This window comes from Strongylocentrotus purpuratus, unplaced genomic scaffold, assembly GCF_000002235.5.
Source record: "Strongylocentrotus purpuratus isolate Spur 01 unplaced genomic scaffold, Spur_5.0 spur5_scaffold_1, whole genome shotgun sequence".
NCBI lineage: Eukaryota > Metazoa > Echinodermata > Echinoidea > Camarodonta > Strongylocentrotidae > Strongylocentrotus > Strongylocentrotus purpuratus.
The window spans coordinates 47,507,867-47,534,220 of NW_022145594.1; the positions used below are offsets into that span (position 1 = coordinate 47,507,867).

The 26,354-nt window shown below is 37.4% G+C and overlaps 1 protein-coding gene across 3 annotated transcripts in view; it reads left to right on the forward strand.

The window, feature by feature from the left end:
• Positions 1 to 4,050: 4,050 nt before the first annotated feature.
• Positions 4,051 to 26,354, forward strand: part of LOC100893354 (dixin) — a 46,476-nt gene continuing 24,172 nt past the window's right edge. For 2 of the 3 annotated variants that reach the window (XM_030978376.1, XM_030978379.1), the window contains exon 1: positions 14,948 to 15,550. In XM_030978376.1, coding sequence (XP_030834236.1) covers positions 15,386 to 15,550 — 165 coding nt within the window. In that variant the 5' untranslated portion in view covers positions 14,948 to 15,385. Of the gene's footprint in view, positions 4,547 to 14,947; positions 15,551 to 26,354 lie in introns of those variants that run through there. The other variant, XM_030978377.1, reaches the window with a different exon arrangement.

The following is a 26,354-nucleotide window of genomic DNA, read 5'->3' on the forward strand; positions in this document are numbered from 1 at the left end:
GGTGAAATTAGGAAAAAGAAATGTTGTAAAATATCATATTGGAACTCCCAAATGATAATAATAAAGGAATGTTGGTCTACCGGTACATGGATCACCACCCCATATATTTCTTTTGTTTAAAAAATTGTAATTATATGCTTATGTCAACGTTTAAAAGGGATTTAGTTTTAAAAGAAATTAAATGGTCCTACTAGGTTTCCAGAAAAAGTAAATGTTAACCGAATATTAGTAAATGTTATTCAATACAATATCATGTGGGATTTCGAAAATACAATGTCACTGGAGAAGTAAGAAATCTCAGTTCTTGAAAAAGTACTTCTGAACCAGAAGTTGAAGTTGGAGCATTTAATCGGTCATAATTTCTGACACCGATGGTAAGTGGCTCTCACCAAGAGATAAAACCTAGCTATAAATCAGCTAGGGTCGGAACATCTATGTCAGGAACCAACCACACACCAACTGATATACGTGCCAGACAGCATGCAGTGATCGAGTTACCATGGTAACGCATGAATGATATCCTTTGCCCATCCCCCACTGTGATCCATTCACCAATTACGTGTCACTTGTTACACGATGTCCTGTCATAATTGATTTGTGTTTGCATATTGATTAGATGGAGACATTGATTAACAACTTCCCGTTCTCACTACAATTTTTCTAAAGAGCATGAGGCTTTAAAAAAAAAAGAATTCTTTCATACCAAGGTGCCACCCGACTTACACACCGTATATTATATTTATTTTGCATAACATTGAGGCCCTTCTGGTTCTCAACAGACAATACACTTCTATTTTATTTATTTTTTATGAAGAGGTAGAAGAAAAAAAAGTTTAGCTATACTAACTAACTACTTAGAGTGAATGTAAAACTTTCCAAAATTGTTTATGTACATTTACCACCAGTGAAATGCGTACAAAATATTTTGTTTTATGATTATTAAAAAAGTACCAAACACATGTGCATTGTACATGATCATTTTACATTGTTAGTCATTTTAAGCTGTATTTGCTGTTGTGAACTTGTTGTTTGAAAATGGCACCTCAGCAAAGTGATGTCCAGTGAGTCAATAGCTGAAATGATTCAGAATAATAAATAATAATAGCTAGTTCTATATAGCGCTTTTCAGGACCAGGGAAAAAAAATACTTTAAACATTTCGGGGGCTACTTTTCAAGCTTGCTAGCATGAAAATAACAATCTTTAATTTGTTTTGCATTGAACTCTATGCACATTTTTGAGGGCTCTTTTATGACTTTCGGGGGCTCTTTTTGGCATTTCGGGGGCTAATTTGCCCCGAGCCCCGTGTATTTTTTTCACTGTCAGGACCGAGGGCCCTCTTTTACAGATTATTTCCTGGTCACTATTGGTCATTGTAGTGTGGTCAAGAGAGTTGTTAACAGATCAATAACTATTTTTATTTTACTTTTGGTCAAGTTGGAAGGGGGGGGGGGTGTAGAGCATGAAAGAGAATCACAGATTCACGTAGAGCTCCCTAGATATCACAATAGCATCCTTTCTGTAGACAATATTTATGAAGTTGTATCATCACAGCTTCTCAAATATGTTCCATCCCTCTCCCATGGTGAGACCCTCCGCTCCTCGTAGGGATTTAGGTGGATTATACCCAGAATGTGTGAAAACTAATCAAATGGGATTATCCTAGATTGAGCTTATCCTTAGAGGGAATTCAGGCTTGATCCTTGATCCCTGTGTGTGAGCGGTCTCACCCCCAACGCTCACCCCCAACGCTCACCCCCAACGCTCACCCCTAACGCTCACCCCTACGTGGAGGGCTCCAGTGAAAGAGAAGGCGGTTGGCACGAATGTTTCATGATTAATCAGATATATCATCTGACAAGAGTCATTTGCAGCACTCCACTTGTATGTCTCGAGAGCTGTCCAGGGTACTAAGCCCTGTTCGCACTTAAAGAGTAAGAACAGTGTCAGCTGGATATTCCTCAGTATTGATTAACGCTCTCTTAATGTGCAGGTTAAGGCACTTTGTGCCACAAATACTGCTTTCCTTATTAAAGGCACCTCAGCTGTAGATTTGTGGCAGGGACTTTTTACCAAAGAAACTACAGGTATGCAGGAGGTAACGTTTTCTGGAGTCTAGCAAAATAAGTGTATACATGTATGCACCAATATCAAATCATATCCATCAGATTGTATTAAAGAGGTCATGGATTTTATGAAGTTTGAAAGAACTGCTGGCATAACATGTAACATGCTCTATTTGAACTTCGAACTCCCCCTTGCCCAAACGTTATGCTCCAAATTCTTGAAAGTCTAAAGTTGCCTTGGGACTCCTCATTTTTGACAAATTTTAGCAGACTCCAACCTGTTTCTGTAACCACTTAGCTTGTAACGCAAGAGGAATGTTCCGAGGAATGTAGTGCAAGCCAAAATTTCATGCAACATACACCAGGGGGGCATTTCACAAAGCCTTTTTTCAATGACAAATGACAAAAATCAGTTACAAATCTGCTGTTAACCAATCAGAAGCAAGAGTTTCAGTAGCTTATATTAAACACAAATTGTCATTTGTCACTGATGACAATTTTTGTGAAACACCCCCCAGGACTCCAGGGACACTGTCTTTATTTTTGAATGTGAATGGAGCTGAGAAGGGATACCTCATTGATTGAGATCGGTGAATGAAACCAGAGCAGAGCGTTTGCCAAAGTAGGAGTTTATTCCAGAATGGCAAGAGCTAGCAGATCACGTAGCAAGATGAAGCTATCCAGAACCTCCATTCCATCTGTCAGCATCGCCAGAAAGACGTCTCTTTCTCTTTGTAGATTAGACAATATTAGCACTTACATACAGATTTGTGATGGACTCTAATTGTTTTTGCTATCACCTCTGCCGCAAAGGATACTAGCACATCGATTCTGGGCTTAACTTCAACCTCATTTTCATAGGATTGCTGCTCTATCGCCAAGCCGCCAACATCTGCTAATGTGAAGAAAAAAAAGGACCCAGTCTTTTCATGAATTGAAATCTAAGGAAAGATCTGAAACATTTCTATTTTTGCACATGCTGCAGCTGTGGATATTTCAATGCACTTCAATGTTGGCTCAGGTTCAACACGAGGCATTGTCAAGGCATCGATGCTTTCATGGCTTTAGCTGTACAAACAACCGACATTGACAGTATCCAGTCATTGAAATATTATCCAATGAATAATTTATCCTGCTCCATTCTCGTTTGATGGACCGCTCAATTGAAGGGGGCAAAAGCTTTGGAATAAATTAATGATTGAGAAACGTAGAGTGGTACCAGTCAAGCCACCATCTCTATCTGTCCTTGTGTCTCTGGGAATTGATTGTCTTCTTGAATACAAGGTGATGGTAAGAATGTGAGATGAATCATTATCACAATGGGTTTGGAGCAGAATGTGAAAACCAATCAATGAACTTTCTTCTCATATCGTTTCATGAAAGAGCAGCTCGCACCTCTGCCTAATTCATATTGATGCATTGTAGAGCAGCGGACTTGGTGAATAGCAACGGACTCGGTAGGACTGGTGAGTGCATGTATAGTGCACTCATCATTGGATCAAGCTGGACTATAGTCTGACTTCTGTTTGCTTGGATCTCATGAAGAAGTAATGGAATTATTGGGATCAGAATTACATTCATGGTTAATCGCCAAGTGAATCACTATGACAATCGGATCAGAGGAGAGAGTCGAACGTCATCAATGAACTTCTTTTTATTTCATCTCTCAGAAGCACCAGTCTCTCATGAGAATAAGTCAGCATCTCTGTCTAGTCGGTTGTGATGCGTTGAAGAGCAACAGACTTGTAGAACTGTTCATTGTTGCATTCATTAATGAAATCAGGTTTGACTTTAGTGGCTTCATTGTGTGTCTGCATCTCACGATAAGCCTTATTGGAATCGTCACACATTATGATGATTGTGATGTGAATCAAGTTCAATCGACTTGACATCAGGATCTAAGAAGTGTAGGAGACAGAGTGAACAGACTGAATCTTTTCTTGGAATATCTTGGAACTTTTCAACACCTCTGCATACATGTAAATTAGCATTGTTGCATATTAGAGATTGACAGCCTTAGCGCTTAATATATCTACATGTATAACGATTTGCAGATCTCACACATTTTGGTCGACCAATTTGACTGTCACAAGTCTGTATGGAATCAGCTGATTCACACCTGCATGAATGATGAGGATCAATATCTAATTTGGAATATAGATTCAACTTTAATAGAATGCATTGGATGCCCAACTAATAGCTATAGCTTGGACAATGCAGATCTTGAACATTTAGATTAAAAATTTGACAGCCACAAGCCTGCATTGAATCAACTGAATTACACCTGTTAGGATGATCATCCTTTGTTTTGGAATACAGATTCATCTTGCATTGAATGGACCGCTGTACATTTCAGATTGGAAGATTTAGCTTTCATAATTGTTTGAGATGGAGCTTAGATGTGACAGAGTTCAGTTTGTGAAGCAATTCAACATGAATTCACGGATGAGATGGACTCATTATATGGATTCATATCACCAGGTTAGATGCTACATTCAATTTCAATTGATGTTGGTTCTTTTTCAGTTAACTTTTTATCCTATTCATTCACTTTTTTCCTTTCTCTGCAATATTTTATTAACCCATCGAAAGTAGTGCTTAAGAATCAAGCAAGTTGTAGTCATTGCTTGTATTATTTTTGTATAACATTTATCTTTTCCTCAGTACTGTATTACACATATGATCAGGATCTTTTTTTCTTCTGTTCATTAACTCCAATGCTTTCATCATCCTACCGGGTACCCATTTCTCTCCTGGGTATGGAGTGGCAAATGTAGATTAACGCCTTGCCTAAAGGACATTAGTGCCGTGTCGGGGATCGAACCCATAATTCCGTTGAAATTTCAAGTCAAGTACATACAAACCACTCGACTACGACACCTCTACATGGGGTTGATCACTGGTGTGATGAGAAGAATAAAGTTGACTGTAGCGAGCTCCTTTAGACTGTGTTCTTCATTGACCTACAGATATCCCACCGCTGACATCCATTAATAAAGGAATACCTATTGATTATATTGACTGTCCTCAGCGGTGAGGTGGACCAACAAATGACAACAAAGGCAGACACAAGAATCAAGATCGTTGCTTGTATTGTAGTCTGACAGCAGCGATCATTAACAGCCGACAAATTGAATGAGTGTTCTCTTTTCCTCATAAGCGGGTCAGTTTTCTCCATGAAAAGAGGATGAATACCCCATAGCTAATTTCTTGGTATTGATCTGAAAGTCTGTATATACATTGTATGTACTGTACGGGTCTACAAGTACATGTACTTTCTTTTCAGTTATTGTTGGCAAACAAAATGCAACATACATGTTGATGTGCATTTACAGTTCACAACTACATCATTCTTGCCCTTACCGAGTTTTGTCATTTTTAAAATTACAGGTGTATGTAAACAATTGTCCTGATTTATGCTTCTTGAGAATGTTATGTATAAAAGATTACATCTAAAAGTATTCAAGAACAGCCCTAATTCAACCAGTTCACCTTATACATGTATCTTTGAGTTACGAAAACACACAAAACCTCAAATCTACAAGGGATATGAATAATTGAGTACATGTTGTACAACAAAGTTTGCATGTACATGTATGTTGGTGAGTCAAAAGTAATTGTGCGACACCATGTTACATGCAGATATGTTTTTTGTATTGTATTTTCACCAGACCATGTTTGAAAGTGTAATAAAATCCTACACAAGGGGGAAAATAACCCTCTTCTTTTTTCATTTCATTTTTTTTCTTTCAAATTGATATGACTTGATTTGATAATTATTATTTATCTTATACATGTATATGTACATGTACATTTACAAAACTTTCATGTGAAATCAAGGATACATACACTTGAAAACATGTACACTGTACGTGTATGTGTACATTTTTTTTCCTTCACCATCTCATCCTTTGTGTATAGCCTATGTATTTTGATTCCCCCATTACAATGCAATAAAATCCATATTGAAATCACTTTGCTGAATCACAACTCAAAGACAACAATCCTTACATCATGATCAGCGCCCTCTTGTGGTGAGTGCTAGCATACAGAGGCAAGATACATCAGTCAGCCTTTGGAAGAGTGATCGGTGGTATTCTGTTTGATACTCCCTAATTCAAAATTTACATTGTGATGTTCCTTGCTCTTTCACCACAATACATTTACATAAATAGTTTTCCATGAGCATTGAATATTTGGTTATTAAAGGGAAGATTGCACATTGCCTGACAGAGGCCAAATGTTTCAGTACCTTGTTCAATAATTCATTTGTGTTAACCCTTTAAAGCTTATCAACACCAGTGTGGCTAGGAGGGATTAGATCACACAGCGAGGTCTCTGACAGGTAGCATGTATCTCATCAACTCAGCTCTCAAATAACATAAGAAATAGAGGATCATGGGGGACCAACAGGCACCGATTGGGGAAGTTTTCTATATAGAGGGAGCAAGTAGCTACAAGTAGGACAGTGGGGCTTTAATAAAGAGTACAGCTTTCTAAAATGCTTCTTTTCCTTCATTTATATGAACAGAAATATGTGTATGTACATTGTATGTACATGTAGCTGTATGATTCTTCTTTGATTGCAGCAATATCACACAGGTTGCTTTACATGCTGACGATCATATTTCATTTTTTTGTTTTTTCTCTCCTTTGATCTAAGGTTGTTTTTATACGTCCATGGTGTTTTTCTTTAATTAAGTTCCAGCCCACGGTATGTCTGCTCGCTTCCAACATTGATTTTTCTATCCCGAATAGCTCAGACTTGCTGTTTTTACTTCAAATCAGACTAGTCTTCGTAAACAGGCTTTGCTGGGAAAAAGGCTGTTGAATATTGTGGTAGTGATATTTTAATCAATACTCTTTTTACTTTCACTAATATTGAAACTACTGTAGGTAATTTGGTAATGCTTCTATTAGTCATTGAAGCCTTTCGAATTTAGGCACTCAAGAACAAAAAGTGACACATACTAGTAGGTACTTTAAATTGGAGATGGAATAAGGAATGACATTTTAAACATTATGTTGAAAACGGGAAATATCTTGACAGTTATTCCAAGTAGCATTGTTTCCCTATCACATGTGAAATTTGATGAAGCTATTGGACATGTTATACAGTGGTATATTGATCTTTACAAGGTGCAAAGAAAATAAGGGGGTGATAATCCTGAGAGTGTTTGATAAAGGTGTCAGAACTTTCGGATGCTCCAATTCTTATCACTCGGGCTCTGCAAATGATTCAATGTTGAATTAATTTGCCTACAAGTTTCTAAATCAACTGAAAAATTTCTTCTTTGCAATTCTTTGTTTTCCAATTTTGAGAGTATTAATAAAAGTGTGAAGAAAGACAATAAAACATCACGCTGTACGCTGTCTAAACCGTCTAGACAAGTCTGACAAGAATATTCTTAGTAAGTGAGATAATCCCTCTTGTTAACATTTATAATGCAGTTGTAAAGTGAAATTATAATTTTGGGAAAGCAAAAGGATCCTTAACGTTGATAACTCATCACTTAATCTTAATCCCTGCATGCACTAATCTAAAACAAAGGAAAGTGATGGAGATGCATCACTTCTGGTATTAGCCAGCGGATCTTCTCATTAAGATCAGGAAATCATTTAAAACTTCAAGTCTAGTTTGAGAAACTATCAGAATATTAGCACAAAATGTGTAAATTTCATGCCTATCCTAAACCACCAGTGACTACATGCTCAGTTTATAGTGTGTGTTTCATGCTTGTTTACTTCAGAAAAAAAAGGGAACTACCAATTTCAAAGACTGTTGAAGTTAGATACTGGCCGGGTTTTTTTTGGGTAATATGGCACCATTTGGGTATACTGTGCTGGTACGTGTATGGGTGCACCCTTATTCATGAACCAGACGCTGACAATGGTCTTCACTGTTCCTTCAAAAGTTCCATGAATTTATCATTTCTTTTAGTAGACAATAGTCGATGTTTGCTTAAGTGCGTGCGTCATTCACCAAACAGTGAAAAAGAAAGAAACACAACAGATTTAATTGTCGTGTTATACCCCTTTTCTGTATGGATGCATTTCGTGCATGAAATATGAAGGTGAAATATACCTTGAATTCAATTATTGTATTAATAGACGGAATAGTTCACTAGTGCAATATATATTCATTCCTATTAACAGATATAAATGAGTTGGTGGTTTAATATGAGGAAGTAGTACCTCGTGGCTCTTTAATATTCGGTGCATTACAGTTCATGTTTTAGTCTTTAGACTTCATTGTTTACATTGATTGAACTGCACATTGGACGTGATACAAACCGAAAAGAAATCTGGCTCATTCTGCTTGTGAACTATTTGCTGATATTATAATCATCATATAAAGATAACCATGTTCGTGTTATTGGAGCTGATATTTGTTTTGAATGAGCAGACTTGTATATTGGACCTGATTTGATTTATTAGTTATGGCAGTGAACATTACTTGAAACAATTGTGATATGACCCAATGTCAGGGATGCAAAGTGTATCTTTATTGGCATTGTTTTCATTACGCCAGCCATATTTTGAATCCAGCAATACCTTCAAACTGATTGGTTTGAGCCATACGCAAGGGAAAGTGATCAAGAACGTATACAGCATACTAAAAGACATTTTGTTTGTGTGTCTGTAGCAGCAGAGTACTTGGATAGTGAAACTCATTTCAAATTTGAGAAAACCTATTTGTTTTGGACATACCGGTAAAAGGAATGAGAATTTCTGAATTTGTTGAAGCATTCGCTTTGGGCTTTGAAGAGTTTGAGAACTTCAACTGAAACTTGTAAAAAGCGGAGTATCCAACTATCAAATTTAGAGACTGGTGGACTGGGAATCAATTTGTGTCTATAAAAGGAAGGGACTTGTCATTGTTATAATGCCAAAGATATGGTGTCTGTCTTGTTGGCATCGCCAGGATCACGTGAGTACTGTGAATAAAAGAGAAACTGTCATGATGTGAATTTATGTACCGGTACATTTTCAAATCAAGGAACTTTTGAGGATTGCAAATTTATAGAATGCGGTGTCTGTTGTCCTCGTGAAACAGACACTCCTTGTTATGTTAATAATGGCAATTTTTCGCATCAAGAAACTTGTGAGAATTGCAGATTTATCGAAAAGGCGGTTTGTGCATGTTGTCCTTGTGAAAGTGACGCTCCTTGTTTTTCATTCCAATCACCACAAAACCACCATTTCTATAGATTTGTGTACAAGGACATTACAAAGTGTCTACCAAACAGGTTCATTACTATTTCCATATGGAATCCGAGGCTTGATAGGTGTACATGTACAGAACGTATTCATGGTGTGAATTTATGGAAATTATGACAATTTTCAAATCAAGGATTTTTTGAGAATGACAAATTGGTAGAATGCGGTTTTTGTTATCCTCATGAAATGGACATTCTTTAATTTTTCATTCCATTTATATACATGTATGTACAAAAAGTTGTATTCTACAAGCTTATATGATCTTAATCAAGGATTTAACTTATTCCATCCTGTACCACATGTACATGGAAATGGAAATGTGCAGTAGTACTAATTACGGAGAAGTGAATCAACTGTCTAAACTGAAAATTTAAATATTTAAAAATATGTTGCGAAAGATATTGTTCCTTTTACAGTTACATGTACATACATTGCAGGAAGTCAATTGACACCATTACAAGAGAGAGAGAGAGAGAGAGAGAGAGAGAGAGAGAGAGAGAGAGTGTTCGAAAAAGAACGATTTTAGATATAATTGAGGTGTTAACAATTCCTTATTTAACCATGGCAACATCTTATCCAAAGCATAAACAGGATGTCATCAAACAATCAATAAACTTGATATTGAAATAAAGAATGAGTGATTGCTAGTCTAACTCATTTCCTGTTAAAAAACTATCCACTTTGTGTCATGTGTGCTGTCTACCAGTGCTGGTATTTCATGCTCATTTGCTCTTATTGTTGGTTGAAGCGCTTTGATACCAAGGTGAAAAGTTTACATGTAATTACCATGATAATCAGTGTTTTGTGACATCAACACCGCACGGCTGAATGGTTGTTTGTATCAAAAGTTTGCCATTATACAGCTTAGTATCTTAATACATCAAGTTGTGTATTGAGAGATTTACAGGGTTAGAGCTTAGGGAAAGAGGATTTTAAATGAAAGAAATGAGATGTGAATTCTGCTAGTTGTTGTTAAATCACAGCTATATTATTTTGTACAGTATGAACCCACACTTCCTAACACCTTTCTGTATTGATGCATACAGACTGTACATGTTTGTGTAGTACAATTTACAAAAGGAAACAATCGCAGCCACAGTCCCAACTATACCAAAACGACAACAACAAGACATTAAAACATTTTTTCTAAGTTAGCAATCAGTCATTGACTTTGAGATGCTCTATTTGTATTTTGTAATTTTATAGACTCAACTGCCTTTTTTGAGAAAAATTTGGCCGTTTCCCATTGTTTTCATGCATGTATGATTTTGATTTCATTTATCATAAATTAGCAAGCATTGAACGAAATCGACTAACTTTCAGTGTCTTGAGTGATTGTATAAATGACATTTAAACTCCTTGCCATTGTGAATATCTACTCTGCATAATACAGAAATAAAATTGCATGCAATAAAAATGCAAAAGTCAATAGCGCATACCGGTAGTCAAACCAAATGGCATCGTATGTTTTGAACCATAGGCAAGCCATATATTGCACTTGGATTGGGTCCAAGTGTCAATGTCGTAGATGCAGTCACGGTTTTGTAACCAATAATTCAATTGAAATAAAAGTCAAAAAAAGATGAGACCAAAATAAAACAAAGTACAATGTTAAAGATGTAGAGCTAGTGGAGAGGAGACGGGGAAAGAAAGAGTGTATGAAAGAAAGGAGAAAGTGAGATTGAGGAGAGAGTGGGAGGGGGAGATGGGGGGGGGGGGGGGGGGGGGAAGAGAGAGAGAGAGAGAGAGAGAAAGGAGGGGAAGAGGGGTGAGGGGGGGGGGGATGAGGAGAAAAATTACAGGAACAGAGTATACATTGTAATAGAGTGTCTGCAGTAGACCTACAGTGTTTATTCTCTTTTTATTTTTGCAGGGTCACAGCATTTTTTATAGATTTTATTTTTGCAACCTCAATAAAAAAAAAAGGCATTGAAGGAGCCCAACCCTGAAAAGATTGCTGCAAGTATTGAATTAGATTTGTGAATGCGATCTAAGTCGAGTTGAAGGTTGATGAGTGATTAGGCATAATAAATATGCTTTATTCTCTGATATGTACACTGTATATTTGTGTTTTCAACTGCAACACATTGTGGGGAAATCAAGCTTGTGTTCAGACTACATGTACAAGGATTAATTGTAGAACTGTGTCAGCAATGATACGTTATTTACCTTTTTTCTGGTCTGAATGGCATACATTGAAACGTGATATATCAAACGCATGCTTTAGGAACGTATGTTTTAGCAACGTTCCAAATGAAAACTTGATAAAGAATCAGGTTTCCGTTCTACATGTAGTCTAGGGGCGTGTTTATGCTTCACTTTTTCTGGCCAGAATCAGGCATCTGTCACGCGTAATAGTTTAAAACACCGTTGCGTCCATGCTCACTTTTGTAGAATCACCGAAAAAACGGCGATCACGATCGCTGATCGTAAACTCACAAAAAGATGTGTTTACAATTTGTAAACGCGTTTAAATGGGGTCAACGCACTGACCTCTAGTGGGTCTACGTAGCATGCAAAGTGAAGGTTTGCGAATCCAGCTGGAATACCAATTAAGGCCACACACGGAGAATTGCCTGTAGGAGCCAGAGAAGTGAGCATGAACAGTACACTGTGGAACTGCGATTACGATGAGCGTTTACGATGAGCGTTACAAATCGCTCATTCTACCTTCAAAAGTGAAGCATAAACGCGCCCTTTATGCTGTATCATACTGAAATCATATATAACTGGGGGTGGGGGGCTTTTCTTGTGTGTGTTCTGATGATCGGTCAGCTGTCATGTCAGTTGACCTCTTCATAATAGTTTATTATTGGTAATACATGTACGTTTCTTTATACAATGATGTTATCTACTCTGAACACCACTTTTGGCTACATGACGTTTCTTTGTACAATTTTTATATGAATTTCCTATAGTCTGAACGGACCATTGAAGTCAGCATGGGTAGGTGATGATGGATGGTTTACTCTGTGGATTATCACGAGGAAAGGATTTGTTTGTCAGTCAGCGGATCAGGTTGATTGTTAGGATAGGAGTTAAGGAATGTGCTGGTACACAATGTAGTACTAGTATCAAATCAGTTTTGTCCTGCTTAAAAGGAATATTATTAGAGGTCTCCATACACCTTCGACATCCTGCATTTTTCAGAGACTTTGTAATACTGCAATCGAGTGATTTGAAGCTCTTTCTCCACTCGCAAGATTTGCATCGAAGACCTTGCATTGAAGTTCATCGGGAATGAGAAGGAGCATTTGATGAAGCTTACTAGATCTACAGTACGTGTACATGACCTTGTGTGAACTTCATGTCTGTCACGTCATATTTGCTACTATTTTGATATTGTTTTGGGGGACTTCCCCCCCCCCCCCAAAGTGGTTATAGCCTCTGTTTACTCAGTTCTTCGATTAATGCTTGAGAGCATACAGTGGTTAAGATGAGCTTTTCAGCTGATAAGTAATTGTTTACAGACATACATTTACAAGCTATACTATTTCTCTCATATATGATTTGACTGTTTTCCCACACGGTAAGTGGGAGGTGAGAAGGCAAGGGCATGTCTGATCATCCATGTAACGAGTTCAGCGTAAAGAGAGGAGGCTGAACATGATAAATATAACCATCAATCAAGTTCACTCCCGACAACGCAAGGTGGCAGACGTTTACACCATTCACCACTACACAGCTGTCTCAGGCAGGCATTCAGTCTTGTGTTTCCATTCAGCGAGCTACATGTGGATCGGAGCTTGATATTCTTCTTTGTCGTGACCGCTCAGCATACATGTGTGTTGTGTCTGGAAGAAGGGAATTGGCAATGTTGAGTGTGCAAACATACGGGACCTATGGCTTTTGATCCTGTATGAGGAACTAACTACTCACATTGTTGTTGTCCGACTATACTACATACATGTACATGTACATAATCTTTTATTTTCGTTTTACAGAGAAAGAGACAGAGTGCTAGGGATGATAGCAAATAATAGACACTGTTTTGACCCTGCTTTTGCTTTTTGATTGAATTGAATTGGATGTTTACACTTTGTCTGGTGTGCACTTGTGCATGTACACGCATTCCTCCTTTTTGTGATAAAAGTTGCTGTTTTAATCAATATTGGTGCAGGAATGACAGGATCATAATTTTCTTCAGAAAAAAATAATTCATATTACGTCCCTCATCTGCAAAGAAATAATTGGACATGGCATGGCTGGAGTGCACTGAATGAGATGCTACTTGGGGATTAATTAATTGGCTTGTGGGACTCCCATAGCTACGACCAGCCGGTGCATCTGGCCAACAAACCAACCAACCGACCGACCACTGGGTACATACCTAGCCATGCACTTGAACCTGAGTGTGCTGTCGTATGGTGGTCCACGTTACGCATGCTATATACAGAGTGTGTCCCAGTAGCATGAGCGCGAAGTTACTCTAGGCAGTCAAATGAGGATAAATGAGATACATGTCCGCTGGTTGGACGGTGGAACATATCCTACGGGATGGGAATTTGTGAGTTTGGACCAGCCGAGCATAGTTGAAGGACGCATGTAGAGATATCTTGCTTGCTACTGTTTATTATTGCTGGCTTAGCGGTATATCTACCCTTGTAGCTTCATGTATCAATTGATTGGATGCGTGCTGCGTATTGATTCATCATTCAGATATTCAGACTTGTAGCTACTGGCGTGGATGCTAAATGAACCCGGCTGCTCGCATCCCTCTCCTCCTAATCCGACGTACATGTGTTCATCCCTGCATCTTTCATTTAAACTTCATCCGCTCTTTGTCGCCCTGACATTTTTATGATTGGAGGGTGGTCAGAGGGACGGCTCCTGTCTGACCTGGGAGGCTAGCGCAAGAAGGGAGTAACAGCAGAAGGAAGCGATGACGTGGAACTGAACTCTAGCTATCTTGGTTAGATGCCGACTTGTTTTCATTTGTACCCACGGACATACCATCGATTACGTCAGTGAAAATGTTTGTTATGGATCAATAACCTTCACCAAAGATGTTTTGAGGATTCTTTAGAATAATTGCATGGATGAATTTGTCATCAGTCGCAGTGAATTGTGAAAGACATCACATTAAATGTTAATATGAACTCCTGTTGAATATTTTCCGTTGTTGTATGGATATTGATCTTCACCTTTAAGTAAAAACTTTCAAGTAGAAAGCCCTCTTTCTCTGTGAAATTGCATTGACTCTTTTCAGCTCTGTGTTTTATTCTCCTTCGGATCATGCAAAGTTATCATTTATTTTGAGCCTGTACATGTACATGTGAGTAAAATATTAGCGGAAGGATTTTTTTTCCTTATATCATCATACTTCTGGAAACAACATGATCAAGGTTACTCCAAGATATTGGCTCTTGGGTGTTTAGTTGGAGTTTCACATCATATGTTGGTCTCAACCGAACCTAAAACAGAACAAAGAATTGTCTGCATAGCTGTTATACACAAGGAAACTAGAATCATTCAATGCAAGAGCTGCACATCATCCACTGAATGAGTTATTAATAAAGACACACTCCCTTTAAAAACAAGGAAGTCATAGCTGAAGTGGATAATATGGATTTTTAATCATATCTCGTTATACAGTAGGAAATGTATTGAGAAGGATATTCAGTTGGAAAAGCAATTTGCTTGTGTATGTATTTCATTCGTGATAATTGATTCTCTTTAACGTGGCAGTTGCGGTGAATTTATGATCATTTATGCTGCTGTTTATTATGTGAAATGCATTCATGAGCGGTGCTTGTATTGTAGAAACTATTGATGCGTATCTTTGATAGAGACTAGATCGTGGATTCTGAAACTTTGCTCTCTTATACATGTAGAATGTCATTGTAACATCAACTTTGAGAGCGTCCATATTTTCTTCCGAGTTTGGTGAATGCACTTTCTTGAAAGGACATCATGATATTCAAGACAACCATGACCATCTTGGCAGTCTGTGCATACATTGCATGTTTACAAGACTGTGTTTGATCATACCTTCTAGCCAATTTATCTCGTCTTGACAATCTTGACTGAAATCAAGAAGCAACTTTGGGGGAATTGTGTCCATAATTTGCTCCCATCTGCATTATCACAACGGCAAACATGGCGTGTGAATTTCACGTTTCTGGAAGCGAGTCGTCGTGTAGCCTGCGCTTAGACTTAGAGCCACGGCCGACAAACAACAGAACGTCGCAGCTCTTAGCACTTCTACGAGATTTGGTGCTTAAACGTTGGGAAGTGCTTTACGCCTGGCAGGTTTATCAAGAGGTAGGTTAGAAATAAGTCAGATTAACTCAATGCAAGTTACTTACAGCCATTTTTCCTCTAAATATTTCAACCACACAGGGGGGAGGGGGGGGGGGGTGGAGTAGACAGTGATTGAGAGCAAGCCCCCACCCCCTACCACCTGCTCCTGACTCTAAAGTATGAGCCATCAAATGAGTACAATGTCTGTCATTCTGTTGTATGGCATAGATTAACCCGCTGACTACTGATTTCTCTGACTCTCATAGGCTCAATACATGGACCACTGAGTGGCAGTAGGCAAAGGGTTCACTGAATACAAATATCAACTTTAGTTGGCTTTAAAGTTATCACTAAATTTGTCTGTTTTTTAAATTTTTATCCCATACCCTTTTTAAAGATAATCGTGATCTCTCTCAAGTTATATTGACAAATTATATGAAATTGTTTTTGAAATATTAGGAAAAAAGTAAGAACCAGGTTTAACAATTAAGAGTTTGAAAAGGGATAGCTCATTTCATTTAAAATGAAAATGTCCTACTACTAATTGCCTACACACATGGTTTGTATTGACATGTACAGCGAGTCTGACTATTAAGAGGATAACTATTTGCTGAGATAATGAATTAAATGGTTTGCTACTTTGATGGTTTAAAATTGACTTTCACTGTACAATGTACATGATGATAATTATCTCTCAATACCCATTAGCAGAATGGTATCTTAATTGTTCTGAGGCTTGTATCCAATTAGTAAGGCTATCTTTGATTAGTACTATCCTTTCATTAACGATAAGATACCTTAATTAGATTCCATACATGCTGGAAACTATGTGCTCTATGGACTACCATACCTGTCAACCCTTACAAATAATCCAGAAAATTCAGTTTTTCTGGATTTTTAGGACTTATAAATCTGGAATATTCTGTATTTTTCAAAATTTCTTTTTTTTTTTTTTTTTTTCTCCCCCCCCCCTTCCAAATTAAGCTTATTTTATCATGTGTCGCGACTGGAGAGTTCACATTTTGCGTGCGTTAAATGGCTGCATGATCGAGCAGCGAATTTGTATTCGCTTTTCTTGTACAGATTTATCGCGTATTTACCAGTTACAATGCCGCTGCATGTGCGAACGCTTTTTAAGGGTACAGATTTCTTATTATCGAAGGCATACCGTGCTAAAAATTCCTGATTCTTATTTTCAAATGTTGGCAGGTATTGACTACCGGTAGCTTGTTAAATTTTTTGATTGATACAGAACTGAACAGACTGTAAAGGCATCTCTGTGAGTGACCTCTCCTCCTAAGAGAACAATTAGAAAGAAGAAAACACACTAACAAAAGACCCAGTTCTACTATATTGCTATTTCCATATTTAAAAAAACATGATAAGATTGAATCTACATGTATATGATTTGTTTGACAGGACCTTGACCACCATATTGTATGTGTGAATTTAAGTGTTGGAGTTAGCACCAAATGTGTGAGTTGAGTGTTATTTAAAAAAAGTCAAAATCAACACAATTCTTGAACACCATGAAGGGTGTTAGAGTTACACCAAATGTATTATTTTTAAAAAGTCAAAATTAAAAGATCTTTACTCATGGAACTTGAGGGATTACACCTTGATCATCAGATGTTTTATTTCCCAGGGTCTGTTGAAACAGATGTCTTTAAAAATAATGCTTGTATGTATTTGGAAAAAAACAGAGAGTGTATATTTACATAATAATATTTCACTTTTATATAGCGCTTAATACATCAACGATGTCTCTAAGCCCTTTATACATTGTAGATATATTATTACCCCGGTCATCGGATTCAGGCTTACCCGCGCACAATGTATGCATATTCTCCACTCCCTGGGGCGCATTCCAGCCAGGCGTCATTTTACAGATGCTCACAATGCTGAGTAAACTACATTGACTTTCACATCCTACTGGGTACCCATTTAACACCTGGGTGGAGAGTGGCAAATGTAGATTAACGTCTTGCCAAAGGACATTAGTGCTAGGTTGGGATTTGAACCCTGCACCTAGTGATCTGCAGTTGGGTGACTTATCCACTCGACCACAACACCTAAAAATCAGTTCATATCAAGGGCAAAGCTTATAAAAATGTAGGTTGGTTGTGAATTAAAAAAAAATACACAAAGCATTTGACTTTTTGACTTGTTTTTTCTATTAAATGATTATTCAGGTCAGCACTCATTCAGGTCATGCGCTGGGAAAGATATCTGAGATAACTTTTGACATTTCAAAAATATCTTTTTGAGTCCAACAATTCTGCATTCTTGTGAGAACAATCAGACAATTGCATTATATTTATGAATCTCATGGTTCGCTTCACTCTGACATGTAATTGACATCTGAAGGATGAATAAGAGTTAGTTTTAAGGTCATGTACAGTTGCATTGGTATCCATTAGGCCCATTGGTATCCATTATAATATGCCCATTTACACAGCTCAAACACCATTTGAAAAGTCATCAATTTTTTAAAATGCCTATTGCACTACTTGAAAAACCAATAAAATTGTCTGTGTTTGCCCATTTGGTGGGTAGTGTGCATGCACGACGTGATGGTGCTATGCATGCGATAACATGTACATGGAAGCGAGGAGAACATTGGATTCATTCAATCATGTTTCCAGAGCGAGCATTTACACTGCCAAAGTCTGCAAAATTTCTTGGGATGTTTAAAAAATCCACAATTTGTTTGGCTTGCAGTGTAATGCAGCTATGAATAGCTATTGTTAGCATTAGATTAGGTTTATTGTGGTCTTGTAATAGCCAAAAAGCTGTGTGTCTTTATGTGGGTCAGAAAAAAATTAAAGATATATTTTTTGTATGAGGTGCTATATCTACATTTGCCACACTCCACCCAGGTGATGTAAATGGGTATCTGGTAGGAATTAATTCCTTGAAATGCTAGAGCGCCGCAATGGCAGGCTTGGCAGCACAGCTAAAACTGGGGTAATAATCTCCAAGTTTGGAAGCGCTTAGTGATTCTAATATGCGCTTTATAAAAACTGACTATTACTATTATTATTATCTTGAACTGTAATGACTTCAATACCGGTAACTACTAACTAACAATATTCTGAATACAGATGACGATTACTTATGTTTCAAAGGACAAATATAATTAAAAGCTGTCACCAAAAAAAAATTTATTACAAAATAAAAAGTCATTATTTTCTTTAGCCATTCTGGAGAAATGAAAGGGTCTAAATTTTAAGGGAAAGTAAACCTAAGACTTTCCTAAAAGCAGAAAATCTGACGTTTTGAAAATGTCAAATTCAGCTCATCTTTGCGAGTCAAGGGAGCAGTAGAATACATTGACATTTATCAAACTAAACAGCAGGAATGAAATATTACCCTCTAGCCAGCTTATAGAGTGGTTTTTCTTCCTAATGCCATGACATATTGATGGATAACTGGATATGAATTTAGTGCTACATGTAGCTGCATACTGCATCATCGTTCAGGAAGTACAATGTAAATCTCACCCATAGACATTGTACATTGTTGCACAAGTATGTGTAATATAAAGGTACCCTACTCTGTCCACTAGAAAAGGTACTTGTGTGCATTTTGGTAACATTTATGGGGTAGTTAAACTGCTTTTTCAAAATAGATTGATATTTTTAGAATAATTGACATTGTCTTTATAGTGTTTAGTAATTCATCAATATAAAATATTCTACCACTCTTTAGCTCTCTTATGATAATAATAATAATATGGATATTTATGTAGTGCTGGTATCCGCCAGGCTCTGACGCTCATGGCACTGTACATACAGTACACGCCGAAAATCTCCGCAACACGATTACACGATTTATTTTTAGGATTACACGGTTTACACGATTCACCTGAATCGTGTAACTGTGTAATCGTGTAAATTTACACGATTGAAGAATGTCGCTCTGAATCGTGTAATCGTGTAAATAGTTAAGTGCATTGGTCGGATGATTCGACCAGATGTAACAATCGTGTAACTGTGTAATCGTGTAAATTTACACGATTGAAGAATGTCGCTCTGAATCGTGTAATCGTGTAAATAGTTATTAGGGTTATAAGGGCATTGGTAGAACGATGCGACAAGCTGCAACAATCGTTAAATCTTATCCTGCTGACACCAATTGCTGTATACACAACTTACCTTCAGTGTACATCAGTTTATAATTACTGTACTTTATATTCGTGTATAAACCTCAGCACTTTCAACTAACATGTGTCGTATACTAATCCGTGAGACAAGGTAGGAAAACGTCAGAAACAGGAAGACATGATAGATGAAATAGTAAAGGAAAAAAGATAGCTACGAGGAGAAGGGAACATATAAAAGGGAAAATGAGGGTTGAAAGGCACGATAAAGATAAACAGAAAAAAAGAGAGAAAAGAGGGAAAACTAAAAAGTTGACCGGAAGAAAAGAAAGAGTGAAATAGAGTGATAAAAAAAAAGAAGGGCGAAACCTAGTAAAATTAACAGAAATGAGAAGGCTATGAAACAGAGAGGAAAAGAGACAAATAAATAAAGTAAGAGGGGAACATAATGAGGCGGGAAAGAGAGGCGAGAAAGATATGGGGGAATGGAAAGATATTGAAAGAAAGAGTGAGAGAGAGAGAGAGAGAGATAAAAAAAAAAAAAAGCTTTAGTTGAAAGAAAAGGGGCACCGATCAGATTTTAATAGGGAGTTGATGGGGGCATTTATCAAAAGTGAAGAGGGGCACTTCTCGTACTTAAAGAAGGATACTTACTAGAGATTAAAAGGACACTAATGAAAATGGAAAATGGACACTTATTGTAAAGGAAAATAGGAACTCGTCGAAGGAAAAGGGGTGTGTGTCAAAAGAAAAGGAGCACTTATCAGAGTTGAAAAGGGGAAGGGGCACTTTTACAAATTAATAGGGACACTTGTCAAAGTAAAATAGGTACTTTTCCTACATACAAAGGGGCACTTTGGGGGAACTTGAAAAAGGGGGGGGGGGGACACAGTGCCGCTAGCTAAACGTAACTCAAAGACAGTTGGCCATTCACTTATTCTATTCATTCTCGGCTTGCAACTGTTCCCTACACTCTGTAGCCAGTGGCTTACATACTTACGTACATGTAATACCTATTGTTCAGGGGGATCCTATGTTCAAGGGGAACCCCCTGAACAATAGGTATTATGTAAGGATCTCTGCCTGTAGCTAGGGCAACGGCCTTTGTCCCCGGCGAGGGTCAATGGCAGGCCACATTCAGAGTAAGCTTCTTTTGTATGTGACAGGAAGTGTGCCCTTAAGCCTTGACCGTAGCTCTTTATACATATAGCTGAATAATGCAATGTTGTAAAAGGTAATTTACGAAAATGAGGAACGCTAAAAAAGCAATAAGTGATCAAAGTCTAAGGCCTGAATTCACAAAGGAGGTTTGTCGACAAACCTTGGTTTTCGTGCGTCATATGACGCGTTTTTACAAACCAGGTTTGTAAAATGGATAATGATTGAATAAAAAAAAGTATAACGATATTCATAGTAACGAATGAGCTGGTGAACCGTAATTCTAATTGGTACAGCCTTGTAATGTAAGAGTATCACAACATACTTAATTATGTTAGCCCTCCTTTACATTTTGTAATCATTTTTACTTATTTACAACTTAGGAATAACAAAATTCCCCCCTTCCTTCGTCGTTCATTGCTTTTTTCTTTTTTCTCACCGAGGATTAAATCCGAGAGTGCTTTTCGGGAAGTGGACTGATTTTTTTAACTTTCAAACATTCTATAATAAAACTAGAGACAAGACACTGCAATTAAAAATATATACAAGAGAAAGAAAGTTCTCCGTTGTCCTCGTTCAACCAAGAAGTAACTTCTTGCTTTTACTGAACTAGACGTCCTTAACCTGCTCACCATCACCACTGAAAATAAATTGTAACACAATTCCAGCGAGCAATCGAATCGTGTAAATTTTGAATCGTGTAATCGTGTTGCGGAGATTTTCGGCGGGCAGATTACACGATTACACGATTCGACCTGAATTGAGGAATCGTGTAATTTTACACGATTACACGTTTACACGATTCAAATTTCGCTTCAGTGGCAAAAAACGAATCGTGTAAAAATAAATGGTTACACGATTCCCGCGAGCAGTCGAATCGTGTAAATTTTGAATCGTGTAAATCGTGTTGCGGAGATTTTCGGCGTGTACTGTATTACTATCACAAACATATAACTTTCTTAACTAAAATAAAGTAAACTAAAACAACACAAATTATTACGCTACATTGACATGATTAAATAGCACTGTTTAGAAAGAGATGGGTTTTTAACAGAAAACACATTTTCTGTATTTTAGTAGTGCAGTGACATGGTCGTTCAGCTAATCTGCATTTGTCAATATAATTTCCAAACATAAATTAAACAACATAAACACATACAGTAGGCCTACATGTCTTAATACCACAATGATGAAATAAAGACTCTATTATGCAAATTTTTGTCTAAGCTACATGTACTTGTATTTTCTGCTGTGCATCTATATTTATTACGTCCCCTGATTAATGCTGCATTCATTATTAGCTTCATCTACATGTAGTTTGACTAAGAATCAATAAGCTACCATCTGCTACCACTGATGTTCCTTTCTACCAGACCACGCCCACCAACAATTGATCCTAACTCCGCATCATATACAGACCATTGTCTACCTAAGCTATATAGCATGAGTCATTCGTTTGGGAGTGACTTTTGTTATGAAAATAGAATCATTATGGCTTTTCCATTCGGGGGATGAAGAACGATTATAATAGCATTTCAATTTTGAGGCTGAATATTGCTTTCGGAGATGTTATACTGGACGCAGTATATTGATGGATGTTGTGGTATTATTATGTAGACAAAGCGTGCATTTTCAATTTGTGTGATTATTCATTTCTTATGCTGACAGCTTTTGGCTTGTTTAGCTTTGTTATGCACTATAGACATTTCATATTATCATAAAGCATAACTGAAAACAAAAGTATTGAGAGGAGAAAATGAATAAATAATATTATAGGGCTTAAACTTTCATCATTTAGCTGCTGTAGCTTGGTGCACTTCCCACATACTATGCAGATCTTTGCTAGAATGCTTTATATACCTCATTTTAAGATTCTTTACTAATCCTGTCTTCTGATTGGTTGAAAATGCAGTCATGTTCTTAACCATGCCCGCTAATTGAAATTCATAGTCATTTTTCCCGGCTCTACCGGTTTATATCCATTTTTCATAGCACTTTTTCCATGGCTGTGAAACGTGACGTCATTTTGCTGCGATCCCCATTTTGGTTTACGTGTTACCGTATAAGTTTCTTTTGTGCGATGACCGATGCGCAATACCGTTAACGGTGTTTGAGTGCAATTCGATTTTGGTCGCTGCATTCAGGCATTTGTGTAAACGTGTTTGGTATTCCCTGTTCTACTGGAGCACAGCTTGTTGGATTTCATACTGTACACAAGTTATTGTTGGTGTTAATATTCATGACTTCAAAGAGATGGAAACCTAAATGGGTGAGTCAACATTTTCCTTTTTTTCGGTATATAAAATATATATTGACTGCTTTTAATATTCGAGGCATAGTTGTTTCTATAGGGTCTCGGGAAACTCACAACCTGCTATGACCCCGCAGCGCAAGCGCCTTGGGGTCATAGCAGGTTGTGAGTTTCCCTTGACCCTATAGAAACCACTATGCCTCTCAAAGCAGTCAATATATCCTTATTATGGATGTACATAACAATAAATAAAATATTAAAATGCATAGGCAATTGAGTATGAAATAAGAATTAGATGTCTTTAAAAAAAAAAAAACAACAAGAAAGAGAATTAAGATAGTCAAGATATAAAAAGATACACACAGTAGAAATATATCGGAAGAACTTAAAGCATTAAAAAGGGAAAAATATTAGACCAAAATCCATATCATATTTTGATGATGTGATCTAAAAAAAGAAGGACGTGCCGGCATAATTAAAGGAAATAATCATTGCTATAAAAAAAACATCGCCCGTCAAGAGAGAAAGAGGAATGGAGGTTGGGGGAGAGAGAGAGAGAGGGAGAAAGGGGGGGGGGGCAGGAGGAATTGTCAATTCATATGCAATAAAACATAGAAGAAAGAAAAATAAATTGGGGAGTGATTCAAACCTTTGAAATCCCCAACCCCAATGAAGATACAAATAAAGCATTAACAATATCACAGAGAGACCAAACCAAATACCACCTCCAAAAAAAAAGAAGCAAGAGAAGGGAGGAAAATCAAGAAAACGTAGCTCGGAGACGGGATCCAATATCCAGTGAAGCGGGTATCAATTATATCGATCTGACCCTGTATGTCATGTAGACCTGGGTGGCGCCTCAAGCTATCCCTGTTATCTGTTACCAGTAATTAAAAGCATTTGTTACTCTCTGTTTAAAGGCAATGAAGAGGCAAGAACAGAAATGCATACCAATTGAAAAAGAAAAAAAGTAATCCAGGGTGCTTGTGTATGATGTATAATTATTTACAATCCCATACATAGGACAAAGTAATTGTAAACAATTTTCTCAAAGATAACAGAGCAGCAAAAAAAAATCTTTGTATGTCACTTTGATAATTTTAATCAAATTTTACCAACTGTTAATTTCTTTGGAAACAAAACCCTTTCAAAACAATTAATGTGTGATAACATATCAATAAAGTTAATGTGGTTGGATCAGCAAGCGGCGCTTGTAAAATGGCGACTGGCTGGAATGCTCCCCAGGGAGTGGAAAATGTGCATACATTGTGTTGCGGGCAAGCCTGAATCCGATGACCATGGTAATAATGTGTGCTGCGCCTAGAAAAAAGTATTACCGGTAGGCGCATTATAAATGTGAGCTATTTTTATATCATTGAAAGAAACAGGCCTTATAATTATGTCGATTTTACTAAAAGCTTTGTGTTGAGAAAGACCAACTCCTTGGAATGACAAAGTTGCTCAGTTGTTAAATGTAATAAAGTGTATAGTTTGAATACAGACCTACTGAAGTATAGATCATTGGTCATTTGATGGGCATTCTTCGGAACTAATGACGTGTAACTGCTTGTTTGGGACTTTACCAGAAGTTGTTTTGATTTGAAACTTTCAGTTTCATTTAAATTTTATTTTGGGGTAAATACAAATTGCAGGTGTCGAAGCTGCCCCAGTCTCGCAGTATATGTCATTTTCACCATAGTCTGGAAATTTTGATAAAGTAATGCACATTTTCATGGGTTTTATCCGAATTCATCACAAGCTAGAAATTAGAGCCTACCCAATATAGTACTGACTTAGTGCGTGTTTATGCTTCACTTTTTCTGGCCAGAATCAGGCATCTGTTACGCGTTTAGTTTAAAACACGGTTGCGTCCATGCTCACTTTTGTAGAATCACCGAAAAACGGCGATCATGATCGCTGATCGCAAACTCACAAAAAGATGCGTTTACAATTTGTAAATGCGTTTAAATGGGGTCAACGCACTGACCTCTAGTGGGTCTATGTAGCATGCACAGTGAAGGTTTGCAAATCCAGCTGGAAGACCAATTAAGGCCACACAGGGAGAATTGCCTGGAGGAGCCTGAGAAGTGAGCATAAACAGTACACCGCGGAACTGCGATTACGATGAGCGTTACAAATCGCTCATTCTGCCTTCAAAAGTGAAGCATAAACACGCCCTTAGTACTGACTTGGTTTTGAACCCAGGACCTATTTCAAGATCCCTTCTCCTCTAAGCCATACAACCTCATATTATAAGAATTATATTTTCGATGTCATTATGGGTAGTTGCCTAGCAACAAAACTTGGAAATGTGAGAAAATGGTTTTTGCTAGGAAATTAAACTCGCCTTCTATTACCCTGGCCTTGGTCCCTGGACTACTGCATTGTACATTGTATATGTTGATATTAGGCAAAAAACATGTTTAGCATCCTGCCTTTTTGAAAAATAGGAAGTAGGAGGCCCTTTTTTCTTCTTTAAAAAAAAAAAAAAAAAATCAGAAATAGATCCACTTTAGCAGTGTTTTTCAAAAAAAAATTCTTAAAAAAAAAAATAAAGAAATAGGAGGCAGCCCCCAAAAAGGAAGCGGGCTGGGACGCTAAACATGTATATATTTTTAAATGGCCTTAATAAACCGAAATTGAATTGAATCAAATTGAATTTATCATATAGGCTATTGATTTTGATGTACACAGGATATCTGGAATTCCTTCCTACCAGATAACCATTATTCACCTGGGTGGAGAGTGGCAAATGTAGATTATACAACTGTATGTCTTGCCAGAGGACAGGTGCGCCTCACTATTAGATTCTACCGCCTTCACTGTCTGAATGGAGGAAATATGTTTTGGTTTATTTAACAGGTCATGTTTTGGTTTATTTAACAGGTCAATGAGCCTGAAAAACTTGATATTATTAGATCCTTTCAGAGGACTACCAGGGGGGTATCGAATGCTCTTTGGTGGGTCATAAAACCTATTCAATCCTTCCTTGATTCTCTCCTCACCCTGCCGATCTTAACAAAGTGCTTTTCAGCACCTGTAACCAACAAAAAGCGTAGTCTACTTTTTAAATCATTCAAAGCTTTTTCCGCAAATCCTTTCTTCTTACACTGTATGTCTCTGTACTGGTAATATGTCATCCTGCTACAAAAGAACTGTTGAATTTATGCCTTGCAATGTCTTGGTGTATCTTTCTCATGGAAATGTTTCAGGCATTATTTTGATGGTTTGGAAGCTTGAAAAGCACCTGTTTGTTGAGAATTTAAGGTTCAGTTTGTTTTATTAGACTAAGGCAGCACAAAAGTAAGAAGGGG